Source organism: Buteo buteo, chromosome 27 (genome assembly GCF_964188355.1).
Source record: "Buteo buteo chromosome 27, bButBut1.hap1.1, whole genome shotgun sequence".
Lineage (NCBI taxonomy): Eukaryota > Metazoa > Chordata > Aves > Accipitriformes > Accipitridae > Buteo > Buteo buteo.
The window spans coordinates 2963007-2982762 of NC_134197.1; the positions used below are offsets into that span (position 1 = coordinate 2963007).

At 47.3% G+C, this 19756-nt stretch overlaps 1 protein-coding gene across 1 annotated transcript in view; it reads left to right on the forward strand.

Moving 5' to 3' along the window:
* Nucleotides 1–19756, forward strand: part of CACNA1H (calcium voltage-gated channel subunit alpha1 H) — a 254838-nt gene that overhangs the window by 166488 nt on the left and 68594 nt on the right. The window contains exon 10 of the mRNA XM_075058453.1: nt 3495–3907. Within this exon, the coding sequence (XP_074914554.1) occupies nt 3495–3907 (413 nt within the window). The remainder of the gene's footprint in view (nt 1–3494; nt 3908–19756) is intronic.

The following is a 19756-nucleotide window of genomic DNA, read 5'->3' on the forward strand; positions in this document are numbered from 1 at the left end:
CTGCAGCGTCTTGCTCTGTGCTAGTCCTCAGAGGATGCATGTAAGGGCAGGAATGTAGCAGAACTGCAGGTCTCAGGCTTTCTCTCTTATCTTTCCCCATGTGCCCAATAAATGTAGGACTGAGTGTTACTGCATATTTGGAGCTCCATTCAGTCTGAATGAATGAAGGACATCTTGGGGACTCTTTTGTACCTCTGTCCTATCCCTACCTGTACGTACTGCAGCCACGCCAGCACTGCTAGTTAGTGTAGTTTTATCTCCCTTCACATATAAATCACCCACTGCTGGAGTAGGGATTACATGCAACACTTAGCTTCTACTTTGCAAAATGTTTCCAGTCCTCATGGCTGGAGCTAAAGGCTGAAAAATAGAGTCCTAAGCCCTCAAACAGTAAAAAGTAAAAAAGATCTAGCTTCTATTTTTTAATCTCTTTAAACCAAACTCATCATTTGTTTTTTTCAATGCCTGTGTTTTCCAAAACTGTTTATCTGCGTGTGCATGGACACAAATATTTATCCTAGTGACGTATGTGCTGAAAAAGTACCAAGCCTAGCTTAGGGGGGGTCACAGTAAAGGTTGCTTGCCAAATAGGTTGGGTGGCTTGTCTTTGTTAATATGTTTTTTCTAAGTGACCATACAAAAGGGTAAAGTGGATTGTTTACAGAAATTGCCTTCGGCGGACATTTCTGTACTCTTGGGAGCTTAGCAGGAGGTCAGAAGGGGGCAAAGTTAGTTGCAACGTTCTTTCGTTGTTAAGCAAGGGCTTTATATGAATCACTGGTTCATCTTTAACTATGCCAGTCAATGAAGGTTATTATGAGAATGTGTATTTACCTTGAGATAAAAGCCCAGGCTCTGCAGAAGTCTGGAACTGGGAAAGCAAGGATGAGCAGAAGAGCTGTTGCATGGAAGGCAGTGCTCAAGCCAGAGGTTTGGTTCTTCATGCTTGCAAGGGGATCTGCTGCTGGGGTCCTCTTCAGAAGAAGAAAGCCCCAGATCTCAGTCCAAACTGTGACATCCCAGGGCCACTTCAATGACTGAGGAGATTTTCACATAGCCTGTGGTGGTTCTTTGAAAGATGGAGGTTAGATGGAGTTGCTATTAATAATGCAATTATAGTATCCTCTTTTTACAGAGGCATTTCAACCCAGAGGATGCCAAAATGCTTTAAACAAATCTCCTGAAATTGTTTCATCTCTTTCAGAAGCATGGTCATATCTAGGGAAAGGGGTGGATGCCACAGCTCTTGCCTGGTGAGCGGCAGCTTATCTGGCACCCTGAAGAGCACAGGGACTGGGAAGCGAAGCAAGTCAGCCGGGTCCATCTGGAGACCCTGTCACGCAGAGTGTCAGTGCCCAGCTCTTCCCCTCCATGGCTCTGGCTCTTTCCAGGCCCCCCTTCCCACTCCTGCTGCAGCCCCTCCTGCTACACCAACAAGGCTGAGTCAGATTCACTTCTGCAACGCAACCATCTTCATCCAGCAGAGATGATGGATGTGTCTTCCAGGCTTCAGGAGGGTTTTTAAGTGCCAAATAAGCTAGCTCCTGAGGCTGTAGTTCTGTCAGGCACAGCTCCTAACTCATGTTTCTCCCTCCCAGCCTAAACTTAGCAAAAGAGCCATGTTAAGTCCCTACCCTGTGCTCGGCGGGGAAGGTGAGGTGGGCTCACAAGCTCACCCAACCCTCCTGGCCTCAGCCTCTTTGGGCAAACAAAGAGCCGTTTCACTTAATTCTCTCTCCACTCTTACAAGTCAACAAGCAGAGTCTGTTCACTGCAAGACTTGTGCAAGGAGAGCACACAAGTGATAATTGGGAGCATTAAGGAGGCATTAGCAGCCAGGGCACTCACAGCCCCAGCTGGAAGCAAGGTTGGTGTCTGCTGGGAAAGATGCAATTGTGGGAGAGAGTATTCTCTTCCCTTCTTTTGTTGTGGAATTGAACAGCATAAAGTACAGCCTGTTCCTCCGTGTTCTCGTGCCCTGCAATGCTGTGAGGTTATTTTAGCAGGCAGCCAAGGAGACTCTGGTATTTTGAAGACATCTGCGGCGCCAGTGTTTTTCATATAATTTTTAACACTTTGATAGCATTAAAAGATGTCTGGGAAGCCCACTACCTCTGCTATACATGCTACTGTGGCTGTGCTGCAGTCTTTCCTTGTCAGATTGGTCCTGATCAGAAATGCCATGCTAATATGCAGTGCTGCACTGGTGCTGCTTGCAGGTTGAGTAAGGGGGCAAATATTTCTGATCCTACTGGTGTATTTGACATAATGAACGAGGAGGCTGCAAGGCTATTTCGAAGGCCAGTGATATCTGAGTGACATTCAGGCAAGTAAAGTATATTTTGACTCTTGTCACAGCCTGGTTTTCGAGCTAATGGGGTGCTTTTATTTTGTTTGGTGCTGCCTTCTCTTTAAAGACGTCCTCAGCCAGGAGTGCCTGAAATCAGCAGCATTACTGCTGGGTGAGCTCCAAGCTCCTGGGCCCAGAGCCAGGAGCATCCACTGCATTTTGCTTTGTCTCCCCAAAACCGACCCAAGTATCCCCATCCAACCTCCAGACAGGGGCATGTTACAGGGGAAAACTGTCCCCGCACCTTATTTCCCTGAATCTCAAGAAAAGCTTTCATTGATGCTTGAGCGGCATTTTGTGAGAAGGATCCCATGCCTGTAGTGTTGCATTCATGTTGGGGTGGGGGGGTGTCTGCCATTAATATCTGGTTCCTAAATATGAGGAAACTAGGAATTTGGTTCCTAAATATGAGGAGATAAAGTCTGGTTCCTGTTCCACCTGAATCATCCTTGTTACACTTGTCCATATCATCTCTGTACCCTGGCTCTGAGACGGCAGTCAGCATTTCTCCTCACACCACAAAACATGTGGCGATGTGTTTGATTTTAAAACACCCTGAACACTCAGTCCTGTGCCTCAAGCAAAGACTTCACCTGAGCTTTATTAAAGGCTGAAGGAGGGATGAAGGAGACTGAAGGGACTACGTGACTCTCCAAGCTGTGATCCGTGGTCTGTAGCCACCTTTGGTCCATTTCTCCCTCTCCCTCCTCATTATTAGCTAAATGGAAGCGCTATCTAAATTGGGTTCAACAGCTTGATAGCGCTCAGATCACCGCTAATGATGTTAGCCTGGTCAGATATAATCAAAAATAATTGAAAGTGAGAGGTGTGCCAGTCGGACTTCTCGCAGCAGCAGAACACAAAATGTCTGCCACGCTCTGTGGAGAGAGGCCTCTCCATGGAGGGGGCTAGAGGGTGGGTGTCGGGACTTGGGGAGAGGGGAACAGAGGGAAAAATGACATAAAGCAAGAGCTGCTTGGTAAGATGTATGGCTAGAAGGCTGTATTAGGGTATTACATTTATTTGAGGCTGCAGCAGAAGCTGCTCTGCCCTGGACAGGCCCAGTGCCGCCCGAGCGGGGACACGAGGCTGTCCGCCATGTTGAGGGAGTGAGGTGGCTCATGGCGTGCGTCTCCCCTTGCAGGTCTGCGGCGGACGCCCAGCCGGCTGTCGGGGCTGAGCGCGGCCTGCCCGCTGTCCAGCCCGCCGGGCGGCACGTTGATCTGCGAGCTGCAGGACTGTCCCTTCTGCGCCAGCCTCCTGGAGGACCCCGAGTTCGCCTTCAGCGAGTCCGACAGCTGCGAATCCGACAGCAATGGCGTCTACGAGTTCACCCAGGACCTGCGGCACGGCGACCACAGAGACCAGCTCCAGCAGCAGCGGGGCAGGAGGAGGAGGAAGAAGAAAAAACCCAAGGAGAGGAACAAGATCACCCGCCTGTGGAAGGCTTTCGGCAGCAAGCTGAAGAGGATCGTGGAGAGCAAGTACTTCAACCGGGGGATTATGATAGCCATTCTTATCAACACGCTGAGCATGGGCATCGAGTACCACGAGCAGGTGGGTGCGGGACTGAGGGTCTGTGGTTTCAGGTGTTCATGGCATGGTGGCTTGCGCGGTAGCTTGGGGTGACTCTGTCGAAGCCCTGCCAGAGGAGGAGCAAGCGGTTTTCGTGCAAGTTGGAAACACCAAATGGGGCTGAGGGCCTGATCCTGCGGACGTGTGATGAGCAGGAGCATCCTTCTGTGCGTGAAAAGCCTGGAAGGTGGCTGGCAGCGCTGCTGAGGTGTGGAGAGTGTAAATGTGTGTGTTAGGATGCGGCAGCTCAGAGCCTGACTGCTTAAGTTGTTTGCTGTGAATTATTCATATAAGCATGAATTGTTCTGATGGAAATACCCCTTTGGTCTGACGGTGGTGGTGCACAGTGGACCTTGTAGTGCAAATAACCCACGCAGAAGTTTCTTCTTTGATCCTGGACTGTTAAACAAAGACTTAAACTGTCAGGCAATGCTAAAAGCGACAAAGAAAAAAAAAAGTTTATTTCTCCCTGAAGGCTCCAAACCCTTTAATTTGATCTCATAGGGTGCAAGTAGGTCTTTCTTTTAAGTGTTTGGAGGGAGGAATGAGAAATCATGCTGTTCCCAGTATTAGTCTGAACACAGTGATGGCAGAAAGCAGTGCTGGCAGCTGAGGACAGCTTGTCCTTGTTGGCTGATGGGAGCTTGAGGGGCTGTGCAATGGGAGAGGGAGGTGAGTCATCTGAGTATCTCCAGTTGGTCATTCTGGAGAAAGCTACGCTTTTCTGGGCTTTTCTTTCTCGGGAAAACTGGTTACTTTCAACTATTTTCTCAAGATGTGCTCTGGAATTTCTCATGCCACCTCTGTATCAGGTGCCGAAAGTACATCCCAGTGAGGCCAGGAAATCCTCATACTGATCTTCTGTGAGGTGGATAGTCAAAGGCTCATCCAGTGCTCCCCCAAAATCTCCACTGCAGGATCAGGACCAGATCAAGGTTATTTATGAAGGCATTCCTCCTCTCTGCCTTGGTCGGTTTGCTCAGGAGTGAGGAGGAAAGGCAGAGAGAGTAGCACAGTACATTCAAAGGCAGGACAACAGACCCTGCATTTTCTTCTCCATCATTTCCCAGGAATAAGTCCTGCTCGAGACCATGGTAAACAATCCTCTAGAGTGCTGCTACTTTATTTTCTCTCCACTTGTGTACTTTAAACCTGCATATTCTATGCTATCTGAGACATATTTTCTTTCAGAAAAGTAAGTACTCAGCTAAAACACATGAACCTTAGCCATGCAACAATAAATTAGTTCACACTTATAGCAGAAAGTGTCCAAACCCAACAAAGAAATAGCTGTCGCTGTCAGCTTTCTGTCTGGTTAGTTGTTCCACAACAAGTTTTAAAATTAGGAAATACACCTTGTCAGTAGCCTTTGAATAGACCATTCATTCTTCACAGCGGCTGCATTTCTGCATGGATACTCTTTTGTCAGGCGGATACAGCTTTGTCAGTCCTTGGATATTGCCATGATGGGTGCTGGGGGAAAACCTTAGGCAGGCTGCAGTGAGAAAGCCCAGGGATCGCATGGAGTCTGTCCACAATCACTCGTATAAAGGTAAATTGTGATAATTACATCCTTGCTGCTAACAAAGGAAAACTGTAGCCGGCAGGTTTATATTGGATTTTACCTTGTAAAAGATTTGCTTTAAACCATCTCAAAGCCAATGGCAATAAAGATTCTGAAGCTTTTGGCTACGGAGCATCAGACTCCCGCCAGCTTTGCTCACAGGCACTGCCCAGCGTGGGCCCAATAAAAAGGGAGGAATTTTGAAGTGAAACCTGTAAAAGTTCCTCCACGTGCCTGACTGCAAAGTGTCTCTGGTACACAGTGGGGATAATGAGCCATGGAGCTGTTAGAGCCCATAGGATCATAGAATCATAGAATGGTTTGGGTTGGAAGGGACCTTAAAGATCATTTAGTTCCAACCCCCCTGCCATGGGCAGGGACACCTTCCACTAGACCAGGTTTCTCCAAGCCCCATCCAACCTGGCCTTGAACACTGCCAGGGATGGGGCATCCACAACCTCTCTGGGCAACCCATGACAGTGCCTCACCACCCTCACAGTGAAGAACTTCTTCCTTACATCTAACGTAAATCTACCCTCTTTCAGTTTAAAGCCATTACCCCTTGTCCTATCACTACATGCCCTTGTAAAAAGTCCCTCTCCAGCTTTCTTGTAGGCCCCCTTTAGGTACTGGAAGGCTCCTCTAAGGTCTCCCCGCAGTCTTCTCTTCTCCAGGCTGAACAACCCCAACTCTCTCAGCCTGGCTTCATAGGAGAGGTGCTCCAGCCCTCTGATCACCTTCATGACCCTCCTCTGGACTCAATCCAACAGGTCCATGTCCTCCTTATGTTGGGCGCCCCAGAGCTGAACGCAGTACTCCAAGTGGGATCGCATGAGAGCAGAGTAGAAGGGGGAGAATCCCCTCCCTCGACCTAGTGGTCATGCTTCTTTTGATGCAGCCCAGGATACAGTTGGCTTTCTGAGCTGCAAATTCACAGCTTCGAAATGCCTCACCCAAACACTCTCCTGTCAACAGAGTGACCTCCAGGGCATCACCAGAGGCTGAGACACCATCCGAAAGCAATAGAGAATGGCTGTAGGCTCCGAGACTGTTTGGCATGAAAGTCTGGGGCTTCTGTGAGCAAAGCGGGGTGATCTCAGAACCTGCAGCCCTCCTTGTGTGAGAATTGGCTGCAAGACTCAGGGTAAGGGGCTGGCTTTGTGTGGAGATAAGGAGATGCCTGAGTGAAGCTGTCAGGAACACACAGCATGGTGCTGGGACGGAGGGGAGGTTAGAATGGCTCATTTTGGGGTATGCCATGATCCTTGCCAGGAAAAACAGTTTAATCACAGCTTTCTGGTTACTGAGTGACGGATGCTGCCCAGGCACTCTGCACCTCTGCTCAGAGCAAGTATTACAAGGCGAGAAGGTGTGAGCCTTCCCCAGGCTGTTAAGCAGGCGCAGGTGTTGCCATCGTCTCCTTCTCCATCCTCCCAAGGGCAAAGCTGGAGGCCATGCCCCAAGTCATAAGGATTTAGGAGCTGCCTACAAGGATAGCTACTCTGTTGCTCTCCTCTGCTTTCCTCGCTCCCACTGAGCTGTTCAGTGTTACTCAGAGAGCTGAGTTCAGGGGCTCCCATTGAGGAGGCCTCCTGTGCCTGCTGACAGCAGCATGGGCAGGGTATTCCTGGGCCCTGAAGCATTGCAAAACATCACCTACCATGGAGACATTTGCTCTGGTTGGAACAGCTTAAGCAGGTTCCCTGGTCTCAACTCTTGCCCCTTGTTTTCAGCCATTGACTGGTTTTAGCAAACTGGGCTGCAATCAGTGCAGCAGCCACAGGGAAGCCCTCCACAAACCTCAATGTTTGTAAAGAAATGCCCAGTCCCTTTTATAAAAAATTATTAATGGCTGCTTGCTTTTCTTTTCTGGCTTCTCAGACTTCATAGTCATCAGTGGCTTTGCAAAAAGATGGGCACACCATATACATTTTTATTTCAGAGTGCTATTCAAAGCCAAGGCATCAATCCTCTGTGTGTGTGGGAGGGGTGCAGGGTACTGAACAACATATGGCGTGGAAGATAGAGCAGTACTAGTCCTTGGTGTGTTATCTCACCTTTTATCCCGGGACATAGCAGCGCTCTGCAGAGAAGTCTCACGGAGCCCTCTTGAGGCAATCGAGCATTATTGTCCATATCTTCTGGATGAGGAAATCGAGGTTGCAAAGTGCCAGGCTGGAGGCAAAAGCCGGTGAGCTTTACTGCTGGCCCTTATTGTAGACGCAGGGCATGGGGGCATGTGTGCCATAGAGGCACTTTGGTAGCAGCCTTTGACAAGACAAGAAGGCGATCTGCTTGTACTGCCACAGTCCTGGATGCTACCTCCAGATGAATGAGAGAGACCTGTGTGTATTCAAACCCCCTCAAGACTTCAATATCTGTTTTTAGGGGAATTTGAAGCTCACAGCAGCCTGCTCACCTGGTTACTCTGGCTGCTCTTGGCTAACATAGCTGGCACAACCCCATTTAATGCATGTAGCCCACACAATACCCTTTTAGGCAAGGATCCTGTCCTGTGGCTAAGGGCACGACCACTGTAGCAGCTAGCTGACTCATTGGAAAGATGAGGAGATGCTAGAACAGCTTTGCACAGAGCTGTCCTTTAGCAGTCCTGCTCTTCTCAGAGGCAGATTGAAGATTTCATGGCAGCACAGCCGGTTTGCAGCAGGAGATCCGGGTAGCAGGAGGCAGCTGATGATGGGAAGCGAGTTTCTTTGGGACTTCAGTCATTAGCGGCAATCGGATCCTCCCGCACAGCGCATCCGCAGGGTTAACAGCCAGCTCTGTCTCCAACTGCCACATTGTATGTGGCTGGTAATTAGGAGGTTACAGGGTGCTGTTAGTTAGCAGCAGCACAACTTGTATTTCAAAGGTTAATTGGCTGGTTTGGAGTTCCTCTTTTTTTTTCCTCCTCCTCCTCTCATGCTTTATTTATTTATTTGTCTATCTCCAGCATGCATAAGCACTCCCACAGATGAGGAAAGCCAAGTACAAAGAAGGAGGCAATCCTTGCATTAATCTTCCAGGCAATTTCAATACACTGGATCATTTTGTTATGCATTCATTGGAGCTGACAATTCTCCAGAGTATCTGAGAACGTGCCATGGCACTGCAGCAACCAAGCAGGAGCAGTGCACTCCAAAAGCATGACCTCTGCCATGCCTTTGGGGCAGTGGGAGAGATGCCTGGCACAGGAAGGTCCTGTTCCAGGAGCTGTGTTTCCATGTGCCTCTCTGCCACTGAAAGCTGATACCTTTTCATCCCAGAGTCAGCTTCTGTGTGTCTTTCACTGACTGGTCTGAAGAAATAATTGCTACTTCTTCAGTCTGCTTTGATTCCCAGCTCCCCAGTTGCCCAGTAGAAGGACGGACTCCTGTTCATTTGTCCAAGAGAGATGCTGGTGTTATCTCTGCAGAAGGGTGAGCTCTGAATTCATCCATGAGGACCTCTAGTTTAAGTTGTGAGGAGAGACCCCCGCTGGGCTTCCCAGAGGAATTTGCAGAAGTAGCTGTTGATACTTGTAATGATTCCACATAAAAGGCTCAATTTACATCAAATGGCACTAGAAATGCTATTTTATATTCACTTTGCAGAAGAGAAGTACAAATTAGTATTTGTTCCAAGCTATTGCTGTTCAAAGAGCTTTTAATTGCTTTTCTGACCCCTCATCCATGGCATGTTTCGTTCAGAGCAGCTGTCTTCGGAGTAGGTTGGAGCTGACCTTGGTGGGTACCCAGTGGTCCATTGCTTATCAGTGTAAGAGGAGTATTGGGTTTGAGTAGCACATTTTATTATTCTGGAGTAAAAGTAATTCTGTGTGATTTAAGGTAGCAACTAGCTTCTCTAGTGATGTTCTATTTTAGCATTTGTCAATTTTGGCTTGAAAAATTGGTTTGGCCTGGAAAGCTCAGCACTTACTCAGAAAGCAGAGGAGAATCTTTCAGCAGTGTTTGAAGCAAATTGCTTAAATTCCTTTTGAGTTGTGAGTCAATAAAATATTATCCTGATCTGAGATTCTCACTTTCAGCTTGCAAAACCTGTAAACTCTTCCAACTTTTTGTGCGATCCAATTTTAAGAACTCACACACTGGCTGGACTTGAAGCAAACAGATTCCCCCAGCCCAGCCTGGGATGTGAAAATTCAGCCCAACGTGTTTGTGCTTATTGTATAAATGATGTGGGACTCGTTCTGCCCTTAGTAGTCCTTTGTTTCATGTGTTTGGGCTTTGTCAGCTGCATACCAAGCTGTCCCTTCCCTGGTCCCCGTCCAAGGTCCCAGCAGTAAGTGGACAGCTTTCCCCAAGCATTGGTTTGGTAGGGAAGCTGCACTGGTCTAGAACACAAAGTGGGTCTCCTGAGCAGAGCAACAGAAATTTGGCTCATTCAACAACTTGTGATAACCTGAATCCTGTCTCTAGCTCTTGGGAGGGAAGAGAAGGGCTTTGTCTGGCAAACTTGGGGAAGAGAGGGGTGTTTCCCATCCTCTTTTGTGCCCCAAGATTATACCACCTTTTTAGTGGTCTCCACACCACCTTTATCCAGGCCCCCTTTTCTGCAGACAGCCACTCTGTCAGGACATTAACGAACCTGGTAATAGTTTTAGGATCCCCTCTGCACAGTTCAGGCTGCAAGGCTTCTGATCAGAGCCAGCAACAGCTCATAACATGAGCATTTACACCTGGCAAGGTGTCATTCCCTTGTTAGAGGGAATCAAGGATTAGAAGCAAGATAGGATGAACTGATGGCAAATGTTTGCAGTTAAAAGCCAGGTGTCCCAGCTCAGGGCTACATCACTGTATGCTGGACCTCAACAGCTGTCATGGCAAAGGGTGTAAATCACGTCCTTCCACGGGAAGCCCACTGCGAGTAGTGTTCAAGGGGCCTTGTCTCTCTCTTACTCTCTTCTGTAATTTCACTGACTCCTCCACTGCTCTGTTTTCCTTCTGTTGGATTGTATGTTCTTGGCATATTTTTTTTTACTATATAAGGGAAAGCATACTAGAGATCCTTCCATTCCTCTGCCTCCTACCAGACAGGAACAGCACCTCTCCAATGTAGAAACTGAGTGTAATAACTCATTCGAGTGCTGACATACTGAGCAGTCAGGGGAGAGTCAGGAGAACAACAGAGCTAGTCATGGCGAGGGGAATTTGCAGTCTGATCTGGTTCCTATAGATGTGCTCATTAGCCTAGGGAATAATATTAGGATATTCCCTGTGGAACTGTAGGCACGTTTTACCACCACCAATGATTTGGTTCCTTCCCCTCACTTACGCCATTAGTTGTTCTCTGTGGTGAGGGATTGGCCATATAAATCACATCTGCTCTCTGCCAAGATGACAGACTTCTTAAGCAGGTGATAGTAACATGCTTCCCAGCATAAGCTGTTGCATGGAGACTGGAGATCTGCGCAGCACCAGTAACAGACCCATGCCATGTAGCCACAGTGTGCAGGACCCACCAGATGCGTTTTTTCCATCTGGGTCATGCAGCGGGTCAGCTGAGACAGTTGCGGTGCCCTGCAAGCCTTCTGACACCGAATCCATGAAAGCCCCATGCTTCATAAACATACATGATGGCAACGGGTGGTTATATATAGAATGTAGACAGATTGTTTGCATTTCAACTGGCAGGTAAAATAAACCAAGTGTAATATAGCCCCAAGAATGAAAGCAGAGTGCACTTGCCAGCTGCATTTCATCACAAAAATGTGCATAAATCACAGCCATGAGCAGCCAGCTTCAAATGTTATGCTGACAATGGCTCTAATGTGCTCCCAGGCAGGGAGGCTTGACACAGCTGGACAGCAGGGTGTTCGCTTTCTGCAAAGGGAAACTGCGATGAGAGGGGCCCTGTAATGAAGAAGGTGGCTTTCACAAACAAAGAGCGTGGCGTTGCATTGAGTCTGTGCCTTCCTGCTGGCTGTCAGCTGAATGCTTTTCATCTGGGAGTGGGTTTGGTGAGAGGGAGCTTGGCTTTGATCAGGTAAGCAGGCCTTGGGGTGAGCACGCTGCATGCTCCAAAGCAGGCGTACCTGGTAGTCCCTTGCCTGAGCGATGACAAGATACGAGTTCAAGGAAGAGCTCAAGTGCCTGGTTCGTGGCAGCTGTGATCAGCAGCTCCAGAGAGATCATGGTGCCTGCAGGCAACGCGCAGAGCCTCAGTCAGGTCCCTCTGAGCAGCCCAAGTGACTTTGGTACTGCACATGGCAGCAGCTTGCCATCCTTCCAGCTGCCTCCATGAAAGGCAGCTGGGCTGCAGGGACAAGAGCGGGGTTAGCAGAGAACAGCAGAGGAGGAAATGGAAAAGACTGCGACAATCAAACCAACCAATGGGGGGAGGAAAACATGTTTAGGCACCGTTGGCAAAGCTTGGAGAGGAACGTGCCCTAGAGTAGCAGGAAGCAAGGAGTGGCTTGGATTGACTAAGATGCTCTGGGGAGGATGCAACTGCTGGTCTACCAGGAACACCACCTCCCATGTTAGCCGAGGCTGTCTCTTTGTTTTCTTACACTTCCCCAGTCTGTCTGCATCCATCTTTTGTCTTGGATTTTTTGTTTTACAAGACAAGGGTGTATATCACCCCGCCATGTGGAGCTCCCAGGCAGGGTCTGCTAGATGTTGTTACAAGTAATGGTAACAGTGGGAATGGGAACAGAGCGCTACACCTCTCCTGGCACCAGTTTTTGTGCCTGGACATTGCAGGTACACTCTGTGAAACTGAGTTTGCAGCACAAATTCAAACCAAATGCAACAAGATTGCAAAACAAGAGGATATGCAGATAAGAGGATGAGGATGGTGGTATATAATGGTGCTGTGCCATGGACTAACGATGCTATAGACTGGTGGTTCCCAATTGTTAGGAGGCAAAGGAATTAGTCATGTTTTTTAATACTTTTGTGCATTTCCAGCCACTCCCTTGGATGATTGCTTTCTCTGTAGACATGGAAAATACAGAAAGGCTTAAAAATAGATTTAACTGAGAAAATGTTAGGAAGTTGTAGAAAAGACAGTCATGCCACACCTGACAGCAAAGTGGGGTTAGTATTTGGCAGTACATACGAAATGATGGCAACTTAGTCTGAAAGCTCTGTGTGGAGGTTCAGTGGCATTGCTAATATGTCCTGTACACCACCCTTCTCTGGGTACCTCGGAGCTGAGAGGCAGAGCTGGCTGTCCCCATTGGCAGGCAGAGGATTAAACATGCTCAGGGTAGCAATCCAGGTCCTTACACCAGAGGAGAAGAACCACTGCAAGGAAATAAACAGGTATGTTTACTGCTGCTGTCAACCTGAGTCATGAATCTTCCTCAGGTTTTAACCGGGGTTCTCCAGCTGGGACAGTGAGATTTTCCAGAATTATGAATGAAGCTTTAAATGTCTCCTTGAAACCTCCTTCTGGATCTTTTGTTACAAGATCAGGATGCTTTTTTATAAATGGTTTTGAGAGGTGGGGGAGAAAGCTGCATCTGAAAGGAGTGAGACTCTTACTCGAAAATGAGGGAGATTTGGCATGCCTGCATGCATTCTTTTAAAGCTCTATTTTTGTTTGCTCTGTCTGGTTTACAGCCTTAAAGACAGCCTGACTCCCAATTTGGGAAAAACACTCTGTGCACAAGCCTTGTAGCATCAGTGGTAAAGCTTGCTGGAGCATGGAGTCTGCCATCAAGGAGGATGGGGCAGGAAGACCACTTGGCATCTTTCCCCCAGTGAAGGCATTTCTCGGGAGTTTTCCTCGGCTGGCTGATGCCTGGTCAAATTAATACCTCTTCTCTCCCTGTCCTGTCCTTGTCCCATGCACAGACAAATCCAGAACTTTTTATTATAGTGCCCCTGGAGAAAGCAGCAGAAAGAGAAGTGTTTTATTTATTTTATATACTCCAAAGGGAATTGACTTTGCTGCAGAGAGACGGATCCTGTAGTTCTCTGACTCTCAGCATGACTATACATGGACTTGCCTATGCTTTAAAGCTAGTTTGGATTGAGAGGGTTTATGAAGCCAGAGTGTGCTGGCTGCTGCTAGGAGCTCTACCTGGAGCTTGGTGATGGGACCAGGGTAACAAAGCACTGGCTCTGTGTTACCCAGGTGTGCCTTGCTCTTAGAGCTATCCAGAGCCTAGGCGGAAACTTTACAGCTCCAACCTGCCCCAAATCCAATCAATAAGAGGAAATAAATCAAACAACAGGGAGCTGCTCAATATGGGAGAGAATCAGAGTTTTCCTTTTGTTTATGAAGGGTTCAGAGGCGAAACATCAATCCCATCAGCATTGTTCATCCCTGGTCACTGCTGCCTGGGAGTGCAAAGAAAGTCATTTGTGTAAATTAGTTTCAGCCAGAGAGTCTGAAAGCATCGTGGGTTGCTGGGCAATTATCTCTTTGCAAATGGCCTGTGTTATGGGGGCCATATTGCAGAAGATCTCTCACTTGTGCTAAGGTCTCTTGAAGCTGCCAAAATAAGAGATCAGCATCTTAAATGTCTTTAAAGCAGAACTACTAATATGGTACGTTGGAGTGCTGGCAGGTATTGGCTGATATGTGTGCCAAAGTACAAGGGACTGAACTGCAGAGCGTGGAAGTGCAGGGGGATTAAATGCCAGAAATAGCAGTTTATGCTGAGGACTCTTAGGAGCTGCGAATGCCCATGAAAGCCCGTAGAGGAGAGGTGAGTGCAGGGATGGCTTCCCACTTCCTCTGAGGACAGCATAACCCACCAAAACACTTTTGAGAGATATGCAAAAGAGAATTCCCATTCCTCTTCTTGTACCCCACTCTTCTTTCCCTAGCTATGTCCCCTCTTTGGGGTGCTACTGGGATCTCCTAGGGTTCAGGCTGGAATTACGTTATTTACATCCCTCCCTTCCTGCTGCCAGAGTACCAGCATATACAGATGTCCCCACAAAGTAGCAGGAATCGCTCCCTTGCTGTAGTGTGGGCAGTTTGATGCTGAGGAGATGCCTCTGCTCCTTCCTTTCTCATGCACAGTTTCTCCCTGTTCCTGAGACTAAGTTTAACCTGTGACCGAGTGATGGACAGGCAGGCTGAGACCAACAGACAGATTACTGACCCTGCAGCAAACAGTGGAGCGGATGTTTCCCACCTGAGCTTGCAGAATTCCTTTTGTATTTCAGCAGTGATTTAATGCTATGGGTTTCCTCCCACTCCTTTTTTCCCCCTTGCTAGTCGGTGTGTAATAGCAGAAGGTTTCATTCATATTTGATTTTTTAACTATAACATGAAATCTGAATGCTGTATTTATGGCTGCAGCTGTCGCTCCTCTGAAAACATGCAGCGAAATGAAGGTTAACAAGTTTGGGCTCTCGGGAAAGCGCATAAAACGGCACTGCAGAAGACTTTGTGTCGTCACGCTGGAGTGAAGAACAGTTTTTTTTCTGAGGTTCTCCAGTCCAGGGTTATTTATCATCATCTGAAGCAAATACTTTTCTAATTGTATATCCTTGTTTGAAATTCTCAAAACCCCAAGTCAAATTATTTTCCCTTGTACAATATACACGGAAAGTACAGGATACAGAGCCTGAGGGGATGGTTTAATAGTTTAAGAATCAGGTTGGCACTAGCCAGCCTTGATGCAGCCATATGTTTAAATCCCAGGGGTGACTACTCACCAGGAGGCAGACAATGCTCCATACCATTTATTGTGTGTTCACTTAAAACCAGATGTCCCGATTACCGTGGCTGAAGAAAGAGATACTCTGCCTCTCTTCCAAAGAGCAAGGGTATGCTGTGCTGTTCAGTCCCCCCCACCACCACCACATTTGGACTGTTTCTGTGTGCTTCCTTACTCCTGTGTGTGCACAGTCGGAAGTTTGAAGGCCTGGCTGGTTGATTTTAATGGAGATTTGCTTAAATAAGAATAGCTTTTGGCCTTTGTTTAAACAGTACTTTGGTCTGAAAAGTATCAAATATACTTGGGAATAGTGTACTTGGTATAGAAGGTCTTGTTAGAGCCTTAGGACTTGTGGCTGTGTCTCTCTAGGGTCACTGCACTCAGGTTTGGGCTCTGTGTGGCTCAAGGGAGTTGTGTCAACACTAGACGTGATGTTTCAGCCATGCCTACAGGCTTTTCTGTGTCTGACTCAGTGCCTGGGAAAAGCAGAGCAGAGCCAAACTGGGACCTAGCATGAGTGTTGAGGGAGCTGGGCATCAGAGCAGACCAAAGCTCTGATCCAGCAGAACCATACGGATGGGATGGGATGGGATGTGAAAACTGTCTTAACGATGCAAATGGTGAAGCCATCAAGATTGATGAGGCTGGGGTGTGGGAGAGTTCAGACATATTTCTAGTAATCGCATCCTTCCTGTTGTATGTTGTTTCTGTTTCTAAGACTCTAAAATAGACTGTGTAGGAAGTTGCAAGATTTGGACTCCTCTGCCCAGCTTTGCAGATTAAGGAGATAGAGCTGCTCTGAGACGCAGCCAAACACAGCTCCAGTGCTCTTCTGAGAAACCTCTTAATGCATGAGGATCGCTTCTGCCTTGCAAATGCTCGCGTCCCTCCCTCTCCCTATCATGTTCACACCGTAAGAAAATCGGGCAGGCTGTGTCTCCTGTATTAATGCCCCATTGCCTGCAGTTAATTAAACTCTGCATGATACTCAATGCAGCGTGTCAGTTTGGTTAACGCCTGTCAGACAAAGTGGTAACTTACCCCCATTATCTGCTACTCTGAGTAAGAAGTCGTATTCTGCGTCTCTAATTCACTCCTCGCACTCCTCTCACCCAGCATTTGCTGCTCACCCAAGTTTTTGCCATGCTGAATTTGGCACCCAGAAGGTGCTGTTCCATTTTTTTAGCATCTCCATAGAAACCACTTCGGAGTTGCAGAGTGCAGGGTTTGTGCAAATTTAAAAAGAAACTAGTGTAATGGTTCAGCTCAATCAGGTTTCAAACAGCCAGTCACTTGGAAGGAGTGTGTGTTTCAATGATAAAGTTGGGAAGAAAAGCAGTGGAAGTTCTCAAAGGCAGAGATGCAACAATTTTCTGCTATATGAGCCCAGGATAAAGCTTTTATGATAGCACAAAGTTTATCTGAAGATTGTTTGGAGGGCGACACAGACACTTTTTTTACCCTTCCACAGAAATCTAGGTAAATTTCTTGCCTAGGAGGATACCTGTTTATGTGCAAAGCTACTTTTTTATGTGCAAGCTCACTTCTTCACCTTGTTAACACAACTGCCTCTCAGTTTGACCTCTCTTACAAGGTTTAAATGCGTATAGATTAATGTAATTTCAATGTCTGGGCTAATGAAGTCCTGGGCCTCCGCTGCTTAATTTTCTAGTTTATGGATAGAGGTTCAGCACTGCTCAGGAGAAGCCAGGATTGGACCTAAGGCTGGTTTGCACCAGACTGATAGAAAAGTTAATTCTGGGTTGGGTAGCAGAGAGGCAGGTGTGAACAGAGGATGCTTCTCTGTAGTATTTTGGGCTTCTCTGTCTCTAGCACAACCGCTTAAGGCAACTCTTAGGTGGGGATGAACTCAGAAATAAAAAAATATCATTAGACAGCAAAGGAGGAAACTTCTTGCTGTGCTCAGATGTCCAAGGGTCGCAGTCGTTTAGCCGCACCGGTCCAGGTCCACGGTCACCAAGGCAATAGCTCATTGCCATGGAAACACTCGCCACTTTCTCGAGCAAGAGCATTTGAGCAAGTCCTGATGTTTGGCAAATAATTGCTTGTGATCCACTGCGTATCCCATCCCTTGACACATTTGGGGACTAAGTAATAAAATGATTTGACAGCTTTCACCGTGATCTATCCATTTTGGAAGCCCATGGGGAGGATTTCCATCAGGGCAGAAACATTTGCAAGCTCAGTTGCTTTCTCAAGGGCTCACTGTTTGCACATGGTTGTTTTAGCTTTACTAGTTTACTAAAACCACTACGCTGGAGATTGCATCTAGATGCTCTTTCACTCCCACTCTCTACAAATAAAACCTTGTGTTGCCTGTTTCGTGTGAGAACTGACATAGCTGTTTGGAGGATATGGATCAGTTTGGCTTATTCTTGGGGTTGCCTCTTCAGCAGGGGGTGGTTGGCCCTGCTCCCAGGGCAGGGAGCTGGATCAAAGCCCTGGTGCGGCTGGCGTAGCCATGAGGTTTGATTAGAGCAGGCGGTTGGAGCAGCCCTTTCTGCGCGGCTGTTCCTCGTGGCTCTTGCTGCAGGCGAAGCATCACTTCTGCTAGTCAGAGCCAGGGCAGGGATGTAAAGAGCTGCCAGGAGGAAAACTCGAATGTGACATGGAGGAAGGTTGCAAATGAAATCCTTTGTTTTGTTTTGTTTTGTTTGTCTGAGCTGTCACTGTCTGACAGATTTTCCCCAGGTGAATGCATGATGTGGGCAGCGGGTTGGCAGAGCCATGCAATTCAGTCAGGCTGCAGAGTGGCTGGGTGCTGCCCCAGTGCCATCATGGGGGAGCAGGTAGTGGAGCGAGCCAGAGCTCACCTCCTCTGCCTGGAGGGTTTCTCCTGACATGGTTCCTGCACATGGTGTGGGATCAGGTTGGGGGCATCATGGCAAGGCAGCACAGAGGATAGCGTGACCTGCACAAGGGCCGGGCGCAGCCTGGCGTCATGTAGGAGGAGGAAGGGAAAGGGCTTACCTGGCCCTTCAATCGAACCAGGCATCTTCTGCAGAGAAATTGCTCCCCTTGAACTGACAGCAGCGCATAATTGCATCGCTTGGGCGTTCATGGCATCAGCGCTGATGATTTGAGAGGTGTTATTATTGTTGCCATTAGCAGTGTAATTAGTGTTAGCGTAACAGTCCCCTTTGCCCAACGCACCAAGGCTGAACTAACAACCTCCAAATACATTCACTCCACCAGCTTGGGGAGAGAGTCTCTACTCTCAGGTGTTCAGCAATCCTACGTCTTCTGCAGCTTGGCACTGCAGCCTCGTTGTAGTAGTGAATTACAATAATTTTAATTAGTACTACTGTTATTAGGGCTAACATAATTGAATTTCATTATTTTAGCAGGGATTTTATTTCATTATATAAAATCAGAATGACTAAACTTTTTTTTCTGAATCATTTTGTTCCCATAACAATAGAAACATACTGCAAATTCAGGGCATGCTTGGGGGTGAGGCATATTTTGTGTAAAAGGAGAAAATTACAATGGAAAGTCACCTCCTCATTTTTAAGTCCTGTTTTCCAGATTTTTGTGTTCTTCCCTCAATATTAGAAATAAATATTACAAGAGAAACACGTTGCAAAGCCAGCACAGTTATTTTCTGTGAATTTTGTTCCTTAGTCGTCTGAATATTGGTGGGGGTTTAATATAATTTCATTTCATTGGGGTGTTTTGTCAATAAGGTGTAAATGTGGAAGCACTGGGCCATCTCCAAACTCAGTGGTGGTTCCACTGAAATCGAGGAATTCTGCCAGGTGAAAATCCAATAACTGTCTGTAAGATACAAACAGCTGATGTGAGGAGGAACAAGAGTTGCTGAGCTCTCCTGCTGGTTTGTGCTTACATTCAGTAATTCCAAGCTTTCGCTTTGTGCAATGTCCAAGTGATGCAACTATGCTGAAGGGCAGCTCTGTCTTGTAGTTCCTTTCTGACCTCTTTTGTCCTTTCTTACCTTAGCAAAAAAAATTGCTGTTGTCTCAGGGAGCAAGAGGGATGACGGTGATTGTAGTTGTTTGAATTTCTGAGTTTGAATGCACACATTGTGCACACTCAAAAGCTAAAATGGGGCAATGTGCTCCCGGGAGCAGCTCATTCCCTTGTCTCCAGCAGAAATGGTGTGTTGTGTTGCTCACCACTGTCCACCTGCTCTGATGCAGGCTGTTATCGAAGACACACCTGAAAGATCAGTACCCAGAAGCCTTCCTTGCAAGTTGTAATAGCACGTGCTGCAGGCTGCTGGCAAACACAGACTCGGGTTTTGTACCTTTTTGTCTTTGCTTTTTCTTTTTTATCATTGTGGATGGTTTTAATTGCCACTTTAGTCTGATGCTTATGGCTATGAAGAACGTATCAATAATTCACTTGCAAGAACAGCGTGGCAGCTCTAAAGTTCCCATCTGCCTGCTTTGGCTGCAGGCTAGAGCACCCTGGGCTGTTCGCAGCATTGTGTTCTCAGGGACAAAAATAAGCTTGTAACAATTGTTTGGGTTGCTTTAGGTTTGCTAGAGGGAAGGAAAGGTGGATTTCCCTTGAATTTGTTCTCCTGGCTCCTAGCCTATCTTTGATGCAGAGCAGAGAGGAGTTGTTGCCTGTATTACAGATGTGGATTTCAGATAAT